The 17,295-nt window shown below is 45.0% G+C and overlaps 2 protein-coding genes and 1 long non-coding RNA gene across 3 annotated transcripts; all 3 read left to right on the top strand.

Annotated features, from left to right (window-relative positions):
* Positions 1 to 233: 233 nt before the first annotated feature.
* On the top strand, positions 234 to 3,473 carry LOC123183441 (rho GDP-dissociation inhibitor 1). The gene is made up of 5 exons (XM_044596257.1): positions 234 to 697; positions 891 to 999; positions 1,346 to 1,564; positions 2,879 to 3,003; positions 3,171 to 3,473. The coding sequence occupies exons 1-5, from the start codon at positions 239 to 241 to the stop codon at positions 3,243 to 3,245; spliced, it is 987 nt and encodes a 328-aa protein (XP_044452192.1). The 5' UTR covers positions 234 to 238; the 3' UTR covers positions 3,246 to 3,473.
* Positions 3,474 to 4,479: 1,006 nt separating this feature from the next.
* LOC123183443 (uncharacterized) lies at positions 4,480 to 6,504 on the top strand. Its single transcript, XR_006492532.1, has 2 exons — positions 4,480 to 5,186; positions 5,975 to 6,504. It is a non-coding gene; the product is annotated as an uncharacterized lncRNA (long non-coding RNA).
* Positions 6,505 to 13,564: 7,060 nt separating this feature from the next.
* Positions 13,565 to 16,763, top strand: LOC123183440 (histone deacetylase HDT2). The gene is made up of 9 exons (XM_044596256.1): positions 13,565 to 13,767; positions 14,318 to 14,388; positions 14,533 to 14,747; positions 14,911 to 14,987; positions 15,114 to 15,310; positions 15,796 to 15,873; positions 15,962 to 16,061; positions 16,172 to 16,295; positions 16,395 to 16,763. The coding sequence occupies exons 1-9, from the start codon at positions 13,755 to 13,757 to the stop codon at positions 16,453 to 16,455; spliced, it is 936 nt and encodes a 311-aa protein (XP_044452191.1). The 5' UTR covers positions 13,565 to 13,754; the 3' UTR covers positions 16,456 to 16,763.
* Positions 16,764 to 17,295: the final 532 nt, after the last annotated feature.

Raw genomic sequence — 17,295 nt, 5'->3', positions numbered from 1 at the left:
GACGATCCCCTAACCCACAATATGAAATTCGAGACTAGCTATCGTCGGCTCACACCTGCGCACCCCCGCCTTGGTCCTCGGGGAGGCAAAGCGGAGCTGACTAATGCCTGGCATTTAGCACAGACGGTTTTTTATTTGTGACCCTAACGACAAATTAGCAAAACTAATTTTTTATATATTTCTGAATCTGAAAGAAAGAAAGAAAGAAAGAAAGTGCAGACGAATCATACATCCACCCATGAGCTTCCCTCCCTTCCCTTCCTTCCCTCTCACAAAAACAAAAGTTGAGCTAAAATCTCACTCGCACAACAACCCAACCCCAGCCCTGCTGCTGTGCTGCTGGCTGCTGAGCAAAAACAAATCCCCACATCCCCTTCCCTTCCCTTTTCCCCAAATCAATCAATCCCTCCCTCCCTCAATCACGCGGGCAGGGCAGGCATCCCCTCCAAGATTTGATTTTGCTTCTAAATCTTTAGGGGAGGGGAGGGGAGGGGAGGGGAGGGGCGATCCAAGAAGGAAGATGGATCAGCAGGAGGAGGAAGCGTCCGTCTCCGTCAGCGTCAGCGTTCCTTCCTCCTTGCCGCCGGAGGAGGAGGAAGAAGAGGAAGAGCAAGAAGAAGAGGAGGATGACATGGGTGCGGTGAAGATGGCGCTGGGCCCTCAGGTTCCCCTCAAGGACCTCCTCCACCTCCACAAGGCAAGCAACTTCCACCTGCATCTGCATCTGCATCTTTCTTTCTTTCTTTCTTTTTCATAAGTAAGGAATAATACTAATGTAATGTAGAAGAAGGATGGATCTGCATCTGCATCTTTCTTTTTAGAGGAATACTCAAACTGAAACTAACAAGGAAAGGATGGATCTATGTATGTATGTATGTAATGTAATGCAGGGGGAGGAGGAGGAGCAGGAGGATGAGAGCCTCCGCAGATGGAAGGAGCAGCTCCTTGGACCAGATGCTCTCCACACAACCAACCTCCTTGCCCTTGCCCTTGGAGCTGGTAACTCACTCACCTACTACTACTACTGCTACCTGTCTCACAATGCCTGTCTGCAAATGCAAATGCAAATGCACGCCTCCAGTACTAGTACCACTTGACGGACTGCCTCTAATTTCTTTCTTTCTCTTATTCCAGTATAAGTATATTACGCACACTAAATTATAAAACACTGTCAGGCAACACTACTTGTTACCAGCTTTTCCTGAGAGAGAGAGAGCACTTGGCAGTATCTCTGCTGCCTGTCTGTAATTTATCTTCTGTTATCACACTAGAGTAGACACACTACACTGTTTGTGAGACTGACTGACTCACTGTTCCGTTCCTATGCGCTGCCGGCTATGTCCAGAGACCGTCGAACCTGAGGTGACCATACTCAACCTCACCATCTTGGCACCAGGGAGGCCTGACCTGGTTTTGCCGATTCCGTTCGTGCCTGATGACAAGGGCCACGCCTTCGCGCTCAAGGACGGCACCGCCTACAGCTTCCGCTTCTCCTTCACCGTCTCCAACAACATCGTGTCCGGTCTCAAGTACTCGCACACCGTCTGGAAGACCCGAGTAAAAGGTGGCCATTTCCTTCATTTCATTTCCTTTCCTTGTAAACAACTCCTTAAATTAATTAATTAAACACACCACTATACTTGTTTTGATCTGAACCTGCTTTGCATTTTCCTGCTTATTTGTCACTGAATTGAATTCACACCTTATCCAATTACATCTAAGCATGTGATGTATGTAGTTGCAAGTAATATTTTCCTGCTATTCTGTTTCATCAAAGATTTACTCCTGTATTGTCTTTCAACATCTTATGAGACAACATAATTGTTCCACTGACGATACAAAATGAATCCATTGGTTTTAACTTTCAATTCCGTCTTAGGCTGCTGCATCCCTAGCAGGTTTTGGTTACATTGCGTATATTCTTTCGACATTATGATGAACACAACAGGAAGAGTAGCATAGGCGAAAATAAACACGCCTGCTGTCGCTCAAGACATGCTGGGTTTCAACATTGTGGATTTTGCCTCATTCCCACTGTTGGGAAATAAATAATCCTTGAGAGAATTATATATATCCCTGCAAAAATAGGAAGACACCCCAAGAATATAACATTATTAGCAAATGTTGAGCTGAATATGAGAATTTGTTACATATGCTCTGCAGCTGTGCCTCCATAAAACGAGAATTTGATTGAAAAATGCCAGCTCCTCCCGATAATAATGATATACTATACTTGCTTTGATCCAAATCTGCTCCTCAATTCACTGCTTATTTGTCACTGAGTTGAATTCGCATCTTATCTGATTGACTTGTGGGCATGCATGGTGTCGTTTATATATTTTATTTTATCCCAAGTCATGTGTTCCTGCTGTTCTGTTCCATCAAAGGTTTATTTCCACATTTTTTCACCATCTTATGAGAGACCGTATTTGTTCCACTCACGACACAAAACGAATCCACCCGCTGGTTTTAACTTTTTTAATTCCATCTTAGCCTTTGCTGCTGCATCTCTAGCAGGTTTTGATTGCATTGCATATGTTGTACTTTCTGCAATATGATCAACACCAGCAAGTCATTAGGAAACAGTCACATGGGTGAAAATAAACACCTGCTGTCTCTCTCTCTCTCTCTCTCTCAAGACATGCTGGGTTTAAACACGGTGGATTTGGTTTGATCTCATTTCCATCATCAGGAAACAATTCTTAAGTCTCAACAAAAAATAGGATGACTGAATGCTGTGTCCATAATAATTAATTCTGAAGGAAGAAGGTTATATGTTGGATGCATACTGTTTGACTGCATTGATCTATTGTGATGACAGTCATGACTGAATAAGTAAATAACTCTGTGAGTGAGTCCTGTTCCCTCTGTTTTGCAGTGGAGAACCAGAAGGTGATGCTGGGGACATTCAGCCCTCAGCAGGAGCCCTACACGTACAAGGCTGAAGAAGATAGCACCCCGAGCGGCATCTTTGCGAGGGGCTCCTATTCTGCTAGATTAAAGGTAAGGTGCATATATAGAAAAAGTTTGTATGTGCCAGCTATTTTGTTGCAGTGAATCTAGCCATCTATCTTCTTTTGTCATACCAACCAGAGTTGGTTAATACTGTATGTAGTAAAGATGTGTGGACTGACTGGATTTGATTGATTTTGGTTGGTGGTGCCCTGCAGTTTGTGGACGATGATGGAAAGGTGTACCTGGACATGAAGTACAGCTTTGAAATCAGGAAGGACTGGCCTGCCTAATTAACAGACAACAAAGATGAGATGGGATGGGATGGATGTTAGTTTAGGTTGTGCGGTGTGCGGATGTTGATAGCTGTTAGGTGATTGATGTTTCTTGTGTGGTATCTATCAGTATCAGGGTTGTTGATTCACTCACTCGCTTTGCTTGCAATGAAGAAGGTGAGTGAGTACCTGACCTGGACTGAAAGTGTATGTCTGAATTTGCATGCATGTTATTGTTATTGTGTCCTTCCTTGCTCGCTAGCATGACTACTGTCTTTGCTTATTCTCCGCCTGTTCATGTCCTTGTTCATTTCCGAAAGCTCTACGTGTGCGTTTGGTTTCAACAGTTTGCAAAAAATAAATTGTTAACACAACATTAATTCTTCTGCATGCACGAGTAACACAGATAGATTATATTGTTCTTGTCAAAAGATAAGTGTGGCTGCATGCTGGAATGACTGGGTGTACGTATTTTGTACTCCCTCTGTTCCAAAATGTAAGACGTTTTTTAAGTATATTCATGTGGTGTCGCAGATGTGGGTGGTTATTTTTTAAGTATATTGAAAAATGTTGATACAGTATTTGAACAATGTTGAACAAGTGTTGGAAAAATGTTAATCAAGAATTCAGAAAATATTTAACTTGTATAGAAAGGTACCCCTCTGTCCCATAATATATGACGCTTTTTCACACTAACATTATGGAACGGAGCGAGTAGTTAATTATGTATTATAAAAATGGTGAATCTTTTTTATCATCTATAAAAAAATGTTGATCAAGAATTTGAAAAAAAATGAACAAGTATTTGAAAAATGTTAATCAAGCATTTAGGAAATATTAAATGTGTACAGAAAAATGTTGACCATGTATTAAAAAAACAATGAAAAAATATGATCATATATATATTAATCAAGCATTTGAAAAATCTTGAACAAGTGTTTGAATAATGTTAATCAAGCATTTGGAAAAAATGTGAAATGCGTATAGAAAAAATGTTGAAATTGTATAAAAAATGTTATTTTTTTACTTGAAAACTTTTAATCAAGCATTTGAAAAAGTTTAAAAGTGTCTATAGGGAAATGTTGACCAAATATTCAAAAAAAATGTTACTCTTGTATTAAAAAAAACGTTAATCAAGCATTTAAAAAATGTTTAAAATGTGCATTTTGACCATGTATTAAGAAAATGTTAAATTTGCATTTGAAAAATGTTAAAGATGTATTAGAAAAAAATTGTTGACATATACCAGAAATGTAGAATGAAAACAAAAAGAAGCAAAAAAAATGAAACCGAAAAAGAAAAAAAATAAAATGAAAATGAATTTTTTTTTGAAGAAACAAATACAAAAATGAAAATCTGAAATTTCAGCTAAGATGCCAGTGCTGAACAGATTAACCAACCAACAATGCTCACCGGAACAACCACACTTGAAGAAAAAAATATTAGAAAAAAGGCATCACCAAAATCATGTGTTCACCTCGCCGTCATCACTAAACAGAGGACCCCTGCTGCTGCTCCAGAGATGAGATGTCATCTGTAGCTCTATCAACGTCCCTGCACTGAGGCGGAGAAGATCATCTCTTTTAGCAAAGGACTGTAATAATTAACTAACTGAAAATTTGACATTCTGGACTATGCTTGGCTCTGGTTTTGTGAAATCTCATTTCTTTTCTACTGCCATGACTAGTCATGAATTTTATTTTACTTTCCCCACTTTATAACATTCAGAAATTGTTTACTAGCTCAAGCTTCTCCTTTTTGCACTTTATCTGTTCAATCTGCTGCTACCTCAAGCTTCTCGTTTACACTTGTGCCAAGTAACATTTTTTTTATTAACTTCTAATATATGGTGGTTGACTGAGCTGCTACTTTTTCCTTGTACAAGATCGCAGGTCGAGTGGGAGGGATCCAGTTGCGACGACACCGAATCACCAGCAAGGCAGCTGCATAGAATAATAGGTTGACTCACCTATATATACTAGTACTATCTTGCATCTCTCTCTTGTTTCTTTTTCTACTACAATACAAAGAGAGTCATTTCAGTTACTTGTCTTAGTGTGTGGTGTGGCTGTTTATTGTTCAACACCAGCAGCTAGCTCTATTTAGGTCCAGTAGAAACGACATGGCTCTCCAATTTTTAAGTAATCTTGCATATGTTAGAAACTACATATATGGTCTCCGGTTTTCTTACCTCTGCTCTGAAACACCAACGCATCAACAAAAGAAGATGGTATTTTTGTTACGCTTTCAGTTCGTGTCAGCAGGAAGATATAATGTTTACATGTCCTGATATCAACGAGTTGATTGACCCTCTGCTAGATTACCATTTTATCATTGTAATTAACTTTCTTTTCCTTCTTCATTGTATCATTCAACAAAAGATGCTTCACAGTGTTGCTTGTTATCCCTAGTCCTGTTACAAGAGTGTTCTGCGACGATCCTGCTTCATTATTTGCAACTTGTCATGGAGTTCTGCTTAACTCTTGTGTAGCTTCAAACTACTGGACTGGATATGCTGTCACTATTTGAGTAAAACAGATGGTGTAATCATTGTGGTGTCACTATTTAGAAAAACGGATCATGTAAACTGGAATCATTGTGGTGTCACATTATTATGGTGTATTATCTATTCTAGCCTTTATTTTTTACAAGTTTTCATTATCACATTTTTAAAGATTCTTATTTGAGCTATGTGCAAGACATAAGACATAAGATGATTTTCTTTTTTTCTTTTTTTGACGCTCCAGGGTGTGTCTGCGCGCGTGATCCATCCAGGATCATGGATCATGCCGCGTCACAACTCGAGATAGGGGGTGTGCAGCTGCAGCCAGAAATGGAGACAATGTCTGCTGAAACTGAAGATGTTGCTGGTGGGATGTTTGGAGACATGGTCGTCGTCGTAAACAAGAGGAGGAGGATCTGGCATCAGCATGGAAGAAGGCACAGACAATCTGAATCTTGTGTTCCTGTTGAGGCTGGAGGTGCGACTGAATCTAACATGGTGCCTGCAGAGAGTGTTCCTGTCGAGTCTGGAGGTGTGACGGCTGCATCTGACCTGTGAATCTGTAGTTGAACGCTGCAGCAGCCAGCACACAAGTGAATCCTGGCAGATTGGTTGGATTGAGAAGATTAGTGGTACTACAAACTTTGAAGGGTTAGAATGAGGATAACATCATGGTTCCTTCCTGTAATAGTTAGTGTTAACTGCTACTCGTAGTAGGTACTGTCTGTAGTTGGTCATGGAAATGGAAATGGAAATGGAAATGATGGTTGGAGACATGCATGGTATGGTAACTAAACTAATGTGCGCATGGTGTGCTGTGGACTTGGTCTATTTTATACTATATATTATTGCTAAATGAAATGAAATGATGATGTCCGAATGAAGGAATTTGATAATTATTAGTACTAGTCTGGAGAGTTTCTTTCTTTCTGTTTGAGTTTGAGTTTTGTATTTGACTCTTGTTAATTACCTTACCCCAGGCAGGCAGGCAGGCAGGCAGTGTGCATTGTTAGATGTGTATAGTCTCTCTTGCACTTTATCATACACATGTATATGTACTGGCCCTTGCCCTCCTATGAATGTAGTTGCCCATTTCTAACATGGTATCAGATGCTTAGGTTTCTTTCCCGCTCCCGCACGCTCGCAGCTCCGTGCCTCGCTCCCCCGTCGCCGGCCTCGCTCCCCCATCGCCGGCCTCCCTCTACCTCGTCGCCGGCGTCGGCCAGCTCCTCCCTCGCCCCCGGCTCTCTCCCTCCCCGCCGCCACGCCGTCTCGCACCGGCCTGCGCTGCCCCGAGCTCGGCCGCGGCCTGCCGTCGCTGTCCCGCGCCGCCCCGAGCGCGGCCGCGGCCTGCCGTTGCCGCCTCGCGCCGCCCCGCGCCTTCCCGTGCTCGGCCGCGGCCGGCAGCCACCTTCCCGCGCCTCCCCGCGCCCGGCAGCCACCTCCCCGCGCCCGGCCGCGACCTCCACGCGCCCTGCCGCCCCTGGCCGCCTCCTGTTGCAGCCGGTGCTGCCCAGCGCCGGCCCCTCCCACGCTCGCCCTCCCCCCCCCCCCCGCTTCCTCCTCGGGGCTGGATCGAGCCAGCGCGAGCCCGATCCCGATCTGGATCGGGTCTCCTGTAGCAGTTGACCCAAAAAAAGAGCTCCTCATGTCTTCTTCGGGCTATGTCGTCGTTCCTCGGTGCTCGGTGATCTTCGATGGCACCAACTATACCGAGTTTGCGGGGTTTATGCGTATCCACATGCGCGGTCTCCTTCTGTGGGGTGTTCTCTCTGGCGAGGTCCCCTGTCCGCCTTGCCCTGTTGCTCCTGTGGCTCCTACCCCGCCAGCACCGCTGGTTCTTGCTGCTGATGCTTCTCAGGCTGGTCGCGATGCCGCCAAGGCTCTCGATGATACTGCAGTTGATGCCTATGATCAGCAGATGTCAGCCTATTCGGATGCCCTTTCTGCCTATCGTGATGATCTGTCTGCTTACACCCAGTGGTGCAATGATGATGCTCGTGCTGCTGCTGTTCTTACTGCGAGTGTCCTTCCTCAGTTCGCCTCGGAGTTCATGGGACTTGGCACAGTTGCAGCGATGTGGTCTTATCTCTGTCAGCGCTATCAGCCCTCTGGTGATGCTCTCTACCTATCTGTGGTGCGTCAGGAGCATGCACTCCAGCAAGGTGATTCCTCTGTTGATGAGTTCTATTCACAGTGCTCTGCCATCTGGCGTCAGCTTGACTCTCTTCGGACCGTCGTTTTTGGAACTTGTCGTTGCTGTCAGACTACACGGTCCGATTTGGAGTTTCAGCGGGTTCACGAGTTCTTATCTCGTCTTCGCTCTGAGTTCGAGCCTCGCCGTGCTCACCTGCTCGCTCGTGGTCGTGTTCCTATCTCGGAGGTACTTGCTGAGCTTCGTGCTGAAGAGACCTGCCTACGCTCTGCTGGGTTACTTGTGGTTCCATCAGTGTTGGCCGCCCGAGCTCCTATGCCACCTGCTCGCCTCACCGCTCCACCGCTCCTGCCTACTCCTTCAGGGGGGTGGGTCATCCTTCTTATGCTGAGAGGGGCCGGTCGCGCCGTGACACCTTCTGTGGCTACTGCTCTCGGCCAGGTCACCCAGAGTCTGATTACCGTGAGAAGAAGCGAGACCTGAGGCGCTCCTCTTCCAGTGGGACTCCTGGATCCTCCTCGACCCCGTCACTCACTGACCAGGACATTATGAGGCTCAAGCGTCTCTTAGCTTCCTCAGGCTCTTTGTCGACCGGTTCCGCTGCTGCTGTGACTGCAGCCACTGCTCCACCACCGCAGGCATCTACACAGTCAGGTACATCTTCGTGGGTTCTGGATTCTGGAGCCTCTTTTCATATGTCTTCTGATTCTTCCGTGCTATCTTCTCTCCGACCTCTTGATTCGCCTGTTAATGTTCTTACCGCTGATGGCACACCTCTTCCTGTTGCTAGCCGTGGTCTTCTTTCCACTCCATCTTTTTCTGTTCCTAGTGTTTCACATGTTCCTCGCCTCACCATGAATCTTTTTTCCGCTGCCCAACTTACTGATTCTGGTTGTCGTGTCATTCTTGATACCGACTCTTGCTCCATTCAGGATCGTCGCACCAACGCTTTGGTTGGTGCTGGCCCCCGGCGCCGTGAGTCAGAAGGCCTTTGGGAGGTTGACTGGCTTTGTGTTCCTTCCGCTGCCACCACTTCAGCCAGCTCCCATGCTCTTGCTGCCTCTTCGTCTGTGTCCTTCCAGCAGTGGCATCATCGCCTTGGTCACATATGTGGCTCTCGCTTGTCTTCTTTAGTTCGTCGGGGCCTCTTAGGGTCTGTATCTGGAGATGTTTCTTTACATTGTAATGGCTACAGACTTGGCAAACAGACCCAGTTACCTTATCCTACCAGTGAGTCGGTATCTCAGCATCCTTTTGACTTAGTTCATTCTGATGTATGGGGTCCTGCTCCCTTTGATTCGAAAGGTGGTCACCGCTACTATACCTTGTTTATTGATGATTTCTCTCGCTACACTTGGCTCTACTTTATGAAATCTCGTAGCGAGGTTCTCTCTATATACAAACGTTTTGTTGCCATGGTTCACACCTAGTTTTCCATGCCCATTCGTACTTTTCGTGCTGACTCCGCTGGTGAGTTTATCTGCCAGCTGTTGCGTGGTTTTCTTGCGAAACAGGGTACTCTTGCCCAGTTCTCATGTCCTGGTGCACATGCTCAGAATGGCGTTGCCGAACGTAAGCATCGTCATCTACTTGAGACGCTCGTGCTCTGATGATTGCCGCTTCTCTCCCACCCCATTTTTGGGCTGAGGCTGTTTCTGCATCCACCTATCTCATCAATATACAGCCATCGACTACTCTGCAGGGTGGTATTCCTATGGAGTGTCTCACTGGTCGCTCTCCTGACTACTCAGCTCTTCGTATGTTTGGATGTGTGTGCTATGTCCTTCTTGCCCCACGAGAACGCACCAAACTGACTGCTCAGTCGGTTGAGTGTGTTTTTCTTGGCTACAGTGATGAGCACAAGGGCTATCGCTGCTGGGATCCTATTGGTCGTCGTTTGCGCATCTCACGTGATGTGACCTTTGACGAGTCTCGCTCTTACTACCCACGTCCTTCTACCTCGAGCTTCTCTGTGGACGATCTTTCTTTTCTTCTTCTCCCTGATACACCCTGCTATGTGCCTCCTCATGTTTTTCCTCCTCCGCCTGCACCTCTCCTTCCTTCTCCTTCACCACCGACACCATCTTCCCCATCCTCCTCCTCCAACTCTCCACCATCATCTCCAGTCCGTCGCCCTCTCTCACCATTTCCTCTTCACTATACTCGTCGCCCTCGTTCTGAGGATGTTTCCCCTGATGCGCCTTCCACCTCTGGTGCACCTCCTTTCACTCCTCCCCCGGTTCATAACCTCCGTGCTCGGCCTCGCCCCCCGCCTGATCGCTACTCTCCTGATCGGTACGGTCTCTCTGTTATTGCTGAGCCCACTTCCTATCGGACTGCCATGACTCAGCCTGAATGGCAGCTTGCGATGGCCGAAGAGCTTGCTGCCCTTGAGCGCTCTGGCACATGGGATCTGGTTTCCCTCCCTTCCGGTGTCCGTCCCATCACCTGCAAGTGGGTCTACAAGATTAAGACTCGCTCTGATGGTTCTCTTGAGCGCTACAAAGCGCGCCTTGTGGCCCGTGGTTTTCAGCAGGAGCAGGGACGCGATTATGATGAGACATTCGCTCCTGTGGCCCACATGACCACTGTTCGCACTCTTCTTGCTGTTGCTTCTGTTCGTCATTGGTCTATCTCTCAACTTGATGTTCAGAACGCTTTTCTTAATGGCGAGTTGCATGAGGAGGTTTATATGCAGCCACCACCGGGGTACTATGCTCCTGATGGTTTGGTTTGTCGACTTCGCCGCTCCCTCTATGGTCTTAAACAGGCCTCTCGCGCCTGGTTTGAGCGCTTCGCCTCTGTGGTGACTGCCGCTGGCTTCTTGCCCAGTGATCATGATCCCGCGTTATTTGTTCACATGTCTCCTCGTGGTCGGACTCTGCTCCTTCTCTATGTTGATGACATGATCATCATTGGTGACGACTATGACTACATAGCCTTTGTTAAGGCTCGCCTTCGCGACCAGTTCCTCATGACTGATCTTGGTCCACTTCGCTATTTTCTTGGGATTGAGATCTCCTCGACCTCTGATGGCTTCTACATCTCCCAAGAAAAATATATTCAGGATCTTCTTGCTCGCACTGCTCTCGGTGATGAGCGCACAGTTGTGACTCCTATGGAACTCAACGTTCAGCTTCGTGCTTCTGATGGTGACCCTCTCCCTAACCCCACTCGCTATCGTCACCTTGTTGGCAGTCTTGTCTATCTTGCTGTTACGCGTCCTGATATCTCCTATCCTGTTCATATCCTGAGTCAGTTCGTTTCAGCCCCCACCTCTGTCCACTATAGTCATCTCCTCCGTGTTCTACGATATCTTCGTGGCACGCTCTCTCAGCACCTTTTCTTTCCCCGCTCCAGCTCTCTTGAGCTCCAGGCCTACTCTGATGCTACCTGGGCTAGTGATTCCTCTGATCGACGCTCGCTGTCTGCTTATTGTGTCTTTCTTGGTGGCTCTCTTATTGCCTGGAAGACAAAGAAACAGACTGCCATTTCTCGCTCGAGTACAGAGGCTGAGTTGCGAGCCATGGCTATGCTGACGGCTGAGGTGATCTGGTTACGGTGGTTACTTGAGGACTTTGGTGTGTCTGCTACTACCTCGACTCCCTTATTGTCAGACAGTACTGGTGCTATCAGTATTGCGCGTGACCCGGTGAAGCATGAGCTCACCAAGCACATCGGTGTGGATGCCCACTTTGTGCGTGCTGCTGTGCAGGATCAGACTCTCGCTCTTCACTATGTGCCCTCTGAGTTACAGTTGGCGGACTTCTTCACGAAGGCACAGACTCAAGCGCGGCATAGTTTTCTTCTCTCCAAACTCAGTGTTGTTGATCCACCATGAGTTTGAGGGAGGGTGTTAGATGTGTATAGTCTCTCTTGCGCTTTACCATACACATGTATATGTACCGGCCCTTGGCCCTCCTATGAATGTAGTTGCCCATTCCTAACATGCATCACTCTTGTTGGGATGCTCTGCTCTGCTTGCACACACATACATCAAAGTTAGTTCATCTTCATTCATCTACAAGTAAAGTAAAATATGGATGATTCCTTGGTTACAGGAGCAAAGATAGACGGAGCATTTTGCATTTGAAATTTGCTAGCATATACTACTTGTTTTCTTAGCTGATCATATCATTGCTTCCACTAGTGTTTTGATTGTAGAAAAAGTAACTAGTCCTGCTAGTGCTAGTGTAGCAGAGTTAAGAGTTGCAAGGAATGGAAGGGAAGCCCAAATCCAAGAAAGAAAATCCCCAACCCCAAGTCCGACTGCACCAACAAAACAATCCTTGATTTTCTTCATTTCATTTGGTTTTGATTGTCTGCTCTTTCTCTTCCTTCCACTAGTATGTTGTTAGTAGCATAGCACTTGATAGACATGATGATGATGATGCATCTCCCTGCCTCTTGAAGCATTACACACTGTGTCTGTCTCTGTGACACAAGTTTCCCTTGTACCAACCACTTGTTTTTCCTTCCTTCCTTCCTTGTCAACACCACTTGACAGAGATGATGATGATGCATCTCTGCCTGCCTGCCTGTAATTTATCTTCTATTAATACATACACACACAATGTTTTACAAGAAACACACACACACACACACACACACACACACACACACACACACACACTATGTGCAGGCATTGTTATATCCATTCGTTCTTCTTTGTTGCTTATATATGCTCTGAAGCTATGCCTCCATATAAGAATTTTTCTGAATAATGGCATCTCCTTGTCATACATACATATAGTACTATATATACATACTCGTTTTAATCTGAATCAAATTTTAACAGTGTGAGAATAATAACTAGTTTTTTTGTTCAATGTGTGTAGTGTAGCAGCACAAGGGTCCATAACTGATTAATTTTCAACGAAGAAGCTAGGTGCCGCAGCAGCAGTGTTATACGTCCTTAATTACCTAGCTCTCCACCATGATGCTATGCTTATGCTTAAACCAAGTAACCACACAACACTTTTTCTTCAACTTTTTTCTTTTCTTTTCTTCATTTGCAAACTTTGTCCAAATTCATCATCTTTCCTCAGATCAGATTCATCATCTTTAACCTTGAAGAGGCGCTCCCCGATCCGAGTGCACAATCATGTTTCCCGTGTGGGTCGGCGCATAGTGAGCAATCACGTACCCTCGTCCCCACGCTCTTCTTTTTTGATTATTTAAAAATTGTACGGGGCAAAAGCAAGTTCCAAATTTCAAGAAAGATTCATGAATTTCAAAAATATTCCTGGATTTAAAATATTGTTCACAGATTTAGAAAAACATGATCATGAAATTGTAAAAATGTTGTCAAATTTGAAATAATGTACACGAATTCAAAAAATGTTTGCAAATTTGAAAATGTCCGCGAATGCAAACAATATTCGTGGGTCCAATAAAATGTTTGCGTATTTGTAAAAATCTTTGTGAATCGAAAAACTTGTTACAAGTATTTTTGTTTTTTTTGAAAGAAAGAAAGAACAAGTATTTTTGTTTTTTTGGAAAGAAAGAAAGAACAAGTATTTTTGTTAGGACAGAGAAACACACAAGTGGTGGGTCATGCAGTGCAGTGCAACGCTAGCATAGATAACATCCCACAAGTGGTGGGTCATGCAGTGTAGTCGGCCCACCCACGCATCTGTCCAGTCCAGCCCAAGTCCAGTGAAGGAAGGAGCGTCTAGGTTAGGGGGAGGGGGGAACGGCCAGGATGGCGCAGAGCGCATGATCGGACGGCGAGGCCCCGCCCGGGCCCTTTAAAAAGGCTCCGCTCCAAACCCCTAGTCCATTCCCAAATCCATCCCTCCGTCCGTCCGCCGGCTTAAACCCTAGACGACTAGACCTAGGGCTCCTCCGACCACCGCCGCCGGTTGCCATGGAGTTCTGGGGTAAGCAACGCGCATCTCCCTCCCTCCCTCCCTCCCCATGGAGTATGACATGAGATGCCATTCATGGCGTTACGTCTTTCGATTTAGCCTACCGTTCGTTCCTTCCTTCCTTCCGTCCTTGCTTTGTTGCTGTATGTATGTATGTATCATCCATCCTACTAGACCGGACTCTGTGACGATTAGATTAGTTTAGCGGATTGGATTGGATTGGATTGGATTTGATTTGATTTCAGCGAGCCGAGCCGTGCCTTCAAAGTTCAAACCCTAGCTAGCAAGGATTTCTCTTGTTAAAAATAAGATGATTGATTAGATAGATTCCAGCGATAGTCTGTCTGTAAGCTCATGACTTGTTTGTCTCTGCTCCATAAAGGATTAGATTCCTTTCCCTTGTTAAAAACGTGAGTTCATTTTTTTAATCAATCCACTCTCTCTGTTGTACATGTCTTCATCCATCCATTTTTTTTAGCTTTTTTAAATAAATTTCTGCCTGCCTGCTCAAACATGCTTCATTCATTTCCACCTTTTTTACCCTCGTGTTTGTGCTGTGCAGGCCTTGAGGTTAAGCCTAACCAGTCCGTCAAGGTTTCACCTGATGACGAGCACTTCCTCCATCTCTCCCAGGTCTGCTCTCTCTTGTGCTCAACATTTCAATCAGCTCTTCTCTACCTATTCTATTATAGTATTGCTTGATGATTGAAATCTTTTTCTTTTGGTCATTATTAATCTCTTCCTCCTCTTATGTGTGTGTGTGTGTTTCCATGCCAGGGTGCCCTTGGTGAAGTGAAGAAGGATGACAAGGCAACCATGTTCGTCAAGATTGGCGACCAGAAGCTAGCCATCGGGACCCTCTCTACTGACAAGTTCCCTCAGATCCAGTTTGACCTCGTCTTCGAGAAGGAGTTTGAGCTCTCACACAATTCCAAGACGTCCAGCGTCTTCTTCTCTGGCTACAAGGTCTTCCAGCCTGCCGAGGGAGATGAATATCCTTATATATATATATATATATATATATATATATATATATATATATATATATACTAGTAACAATCATGTGTCTTCTTCTTCCTCATCAAGTTGTACACATTTACATGTCTGCTACTTGAGAGTCTTGTTTCCTTGACCTGCCTTTTCCCCTGCTTCCACGATGGATTTTGATTCCGAGGACGAGTCTGAGGAGGAGGAGGAAGAGAAGATCATCCCAGCACTCACCAAGGAAAACGGTATGCACATTTCTCCTCTGCTTCTAGTTCGTGCTTCCTTAATTCATTTGCACACCTCTTTTCGATGGAACATCAGGTGGAACGGAGAGATGACTCTTGTCAATGCATTTGTTGTTCCTTTTCAAGGCAAACCTGAAGCCAAGGAGCAGAAGAAGCAGGTTAAGATTGACACTGCTGCACATTCAAAGTCAAAGGCTGCTGCCAAGGATGTGGGAAAATCTAAGAAGGATGATGACAGCGATGACGATGATGACAGTGATGAGGATGACAGCGAAGATGACTCTGGTGATGATGGAGCATTGATTCCCATGGAGGATGATTCTGTGAGTTCATTTAATTGACTGACACCCCATAATTTGTTTATGTTATATATATGGCCTGGTCTAGGTTTTTCTATATTGATGCTTGACTGAAACTGCCATCACCTATTATGGTAGCTAGCGTAGATTGATGCTCACTGAAATTGTTTTTCACCTATTTGTGGTGGCTATGCATATACATTGATTCTTGACTGAAATTGTTAATCTACCTATTATGGAATACATGCATATGAATTGATGCTTGGCTGAAATTGTTTATCACCTATTATGGTATATATGCATATGAATTGATGCTTGACTGAAATTGTTAATCTACCTATTATGGTAGATATGCATATAGATTCATGCTTGACCGAAATTGTTAATCTACCTATTATGGTATACATGCATATGAATTGATGCTTGACCGAAATTGTTAATCTACCTATTATGGTGTATATGCATATGAATTGATGCTTGGCTGAAGCTGCTGTCACATATTATTGTAGGATGATAGTGAGGATGGTGATGATTCCTCTGATGATAGTGAGGATAGCTCTGATGAGGAGGAAGAAGAAACACCCAAGGTAGTATGTTCGTTCTTGATGTTGATGTTTTATTAGAATTTTCCCTCTCGATGCATAACCATACACCTGACAAAATGCTGCTATTCAGAAGCCAGAGACTGGGAAGAAGAGGGCGGCTGGAAGCGTGTTGAAGACCCCTGTTACTGACAAGAAGGCCAAGATTGCAACACCGTCAGGCCAGAAGACAGGTGAGAGCTGATTGCTTTCTAACATCTGGCCTTGGAATGAATGTAACCAGTCAATCCAATCAGATGTTGTGGCCTTGTTTGCTAATGATAATGATGGCCTTTGTTTGCAGGTGACAAGAAGGGAGCTGTCCATGTGGCGACTCCTCACCCGGCCAAGAAGGCAGGCAAGACCCCGGCTACCAGCGAGAAGTCGCCCAAGTCTGGAGGGTCGGTCGCGTGCAAGTCGTGCAGCAAGTAAGTTCTTCTCTTGTGCTATATATTTCTGTTTGGACAGATGACTGTGGATTCCAGTGTTGCTAACTTGGCGAATCTCTCTTGATTGATTTTGCGCAGGACATTCAACAGCGAGGGCGCTCTAGCTTCGCACTCCAAGGCCAAGCACGAGGCCAAGTGAAGAGGAGAGGAAGATGTTGGCTGGCTGGCTGGCTCCAGTTACTATTATTTTGATCTGTCTGTCCTATGAGATTATTATCGTTATGCTGCTGTGTTAGGCTATCTATCCTTGTGTTGTCGTGTTCCCTACCTACCTAGCTAGCCTGATCCTGAGGGAAGGGAAGGGAGAAACCGTTGAGCTGTTAGTGATGATGCGTTGGTTGTTGAATCAAACAAAAAAGCCGCTGTGATTCGGAATTGGAATTGGAATTGGATGGTGGAATGCTATGGTCATCATGGTTTTGAATGAATCCTGTGTGGTTTTGGACATATTTTTTGGCTTGTTTCTTGGTGTTTTTGAAGTGGGTTGCTGCAGTTGTTTGATGTTGAGGTGAAATGTTAGAGAAAGTCTTTTGCTGCTGAGATATGCATAAAAATGCAACAAGTTATAGATGATAGATTTCCCTAGTTAATCCTGTCTAATGGTAGCAAAAACTAGATTTTCTAAAGATTAAATTAAATAGTACATTTGATAAATGCTTGTAAATATTTGAATCCATTTATGCCCCCATCACGTGTAGCCATGGTAGAGCAGAAACAAGAATGTACGACACTGAAAGAAGTGAAGAGATTTGCAAGGAATCCTAGTTGAAAAATGCCAGGATCAATCATGAAACAAGAATGTGCACCTCGTTGACAATAAACAAACACACCAAGCATTATGTGCACATCTGTTTGTGAGCCAACTACAAGTATGTAGCTCATCACAAGGATACACCTCATCTAGATCTAGTAGAGCCTTTTCCTCCTAGGCTAGGCTAGGCTAGGCTAGGTTAGGTTAGGTAGATGCAGCACTAGTACT

Source organism: Triticum aestivum, chromosome 1D, assembly GCF_018294505.1.
Source record: "Triticum aestivum cultivar Chinese Spring chromosome 1D, IWGSC CS RefSeq v2.1, whole genome shotgun sequence".
Classification (NCBI taxonomy): domain Eukaryota; kingdom Viridiplantae; phylum Streptophyta; class Magnoliopsida; order Poales; family Poaceae; genus Triticum; species Triticum aestivum.
This window is presented reverse-complemented; position numbering and strand designations above follow the sequence as displayed.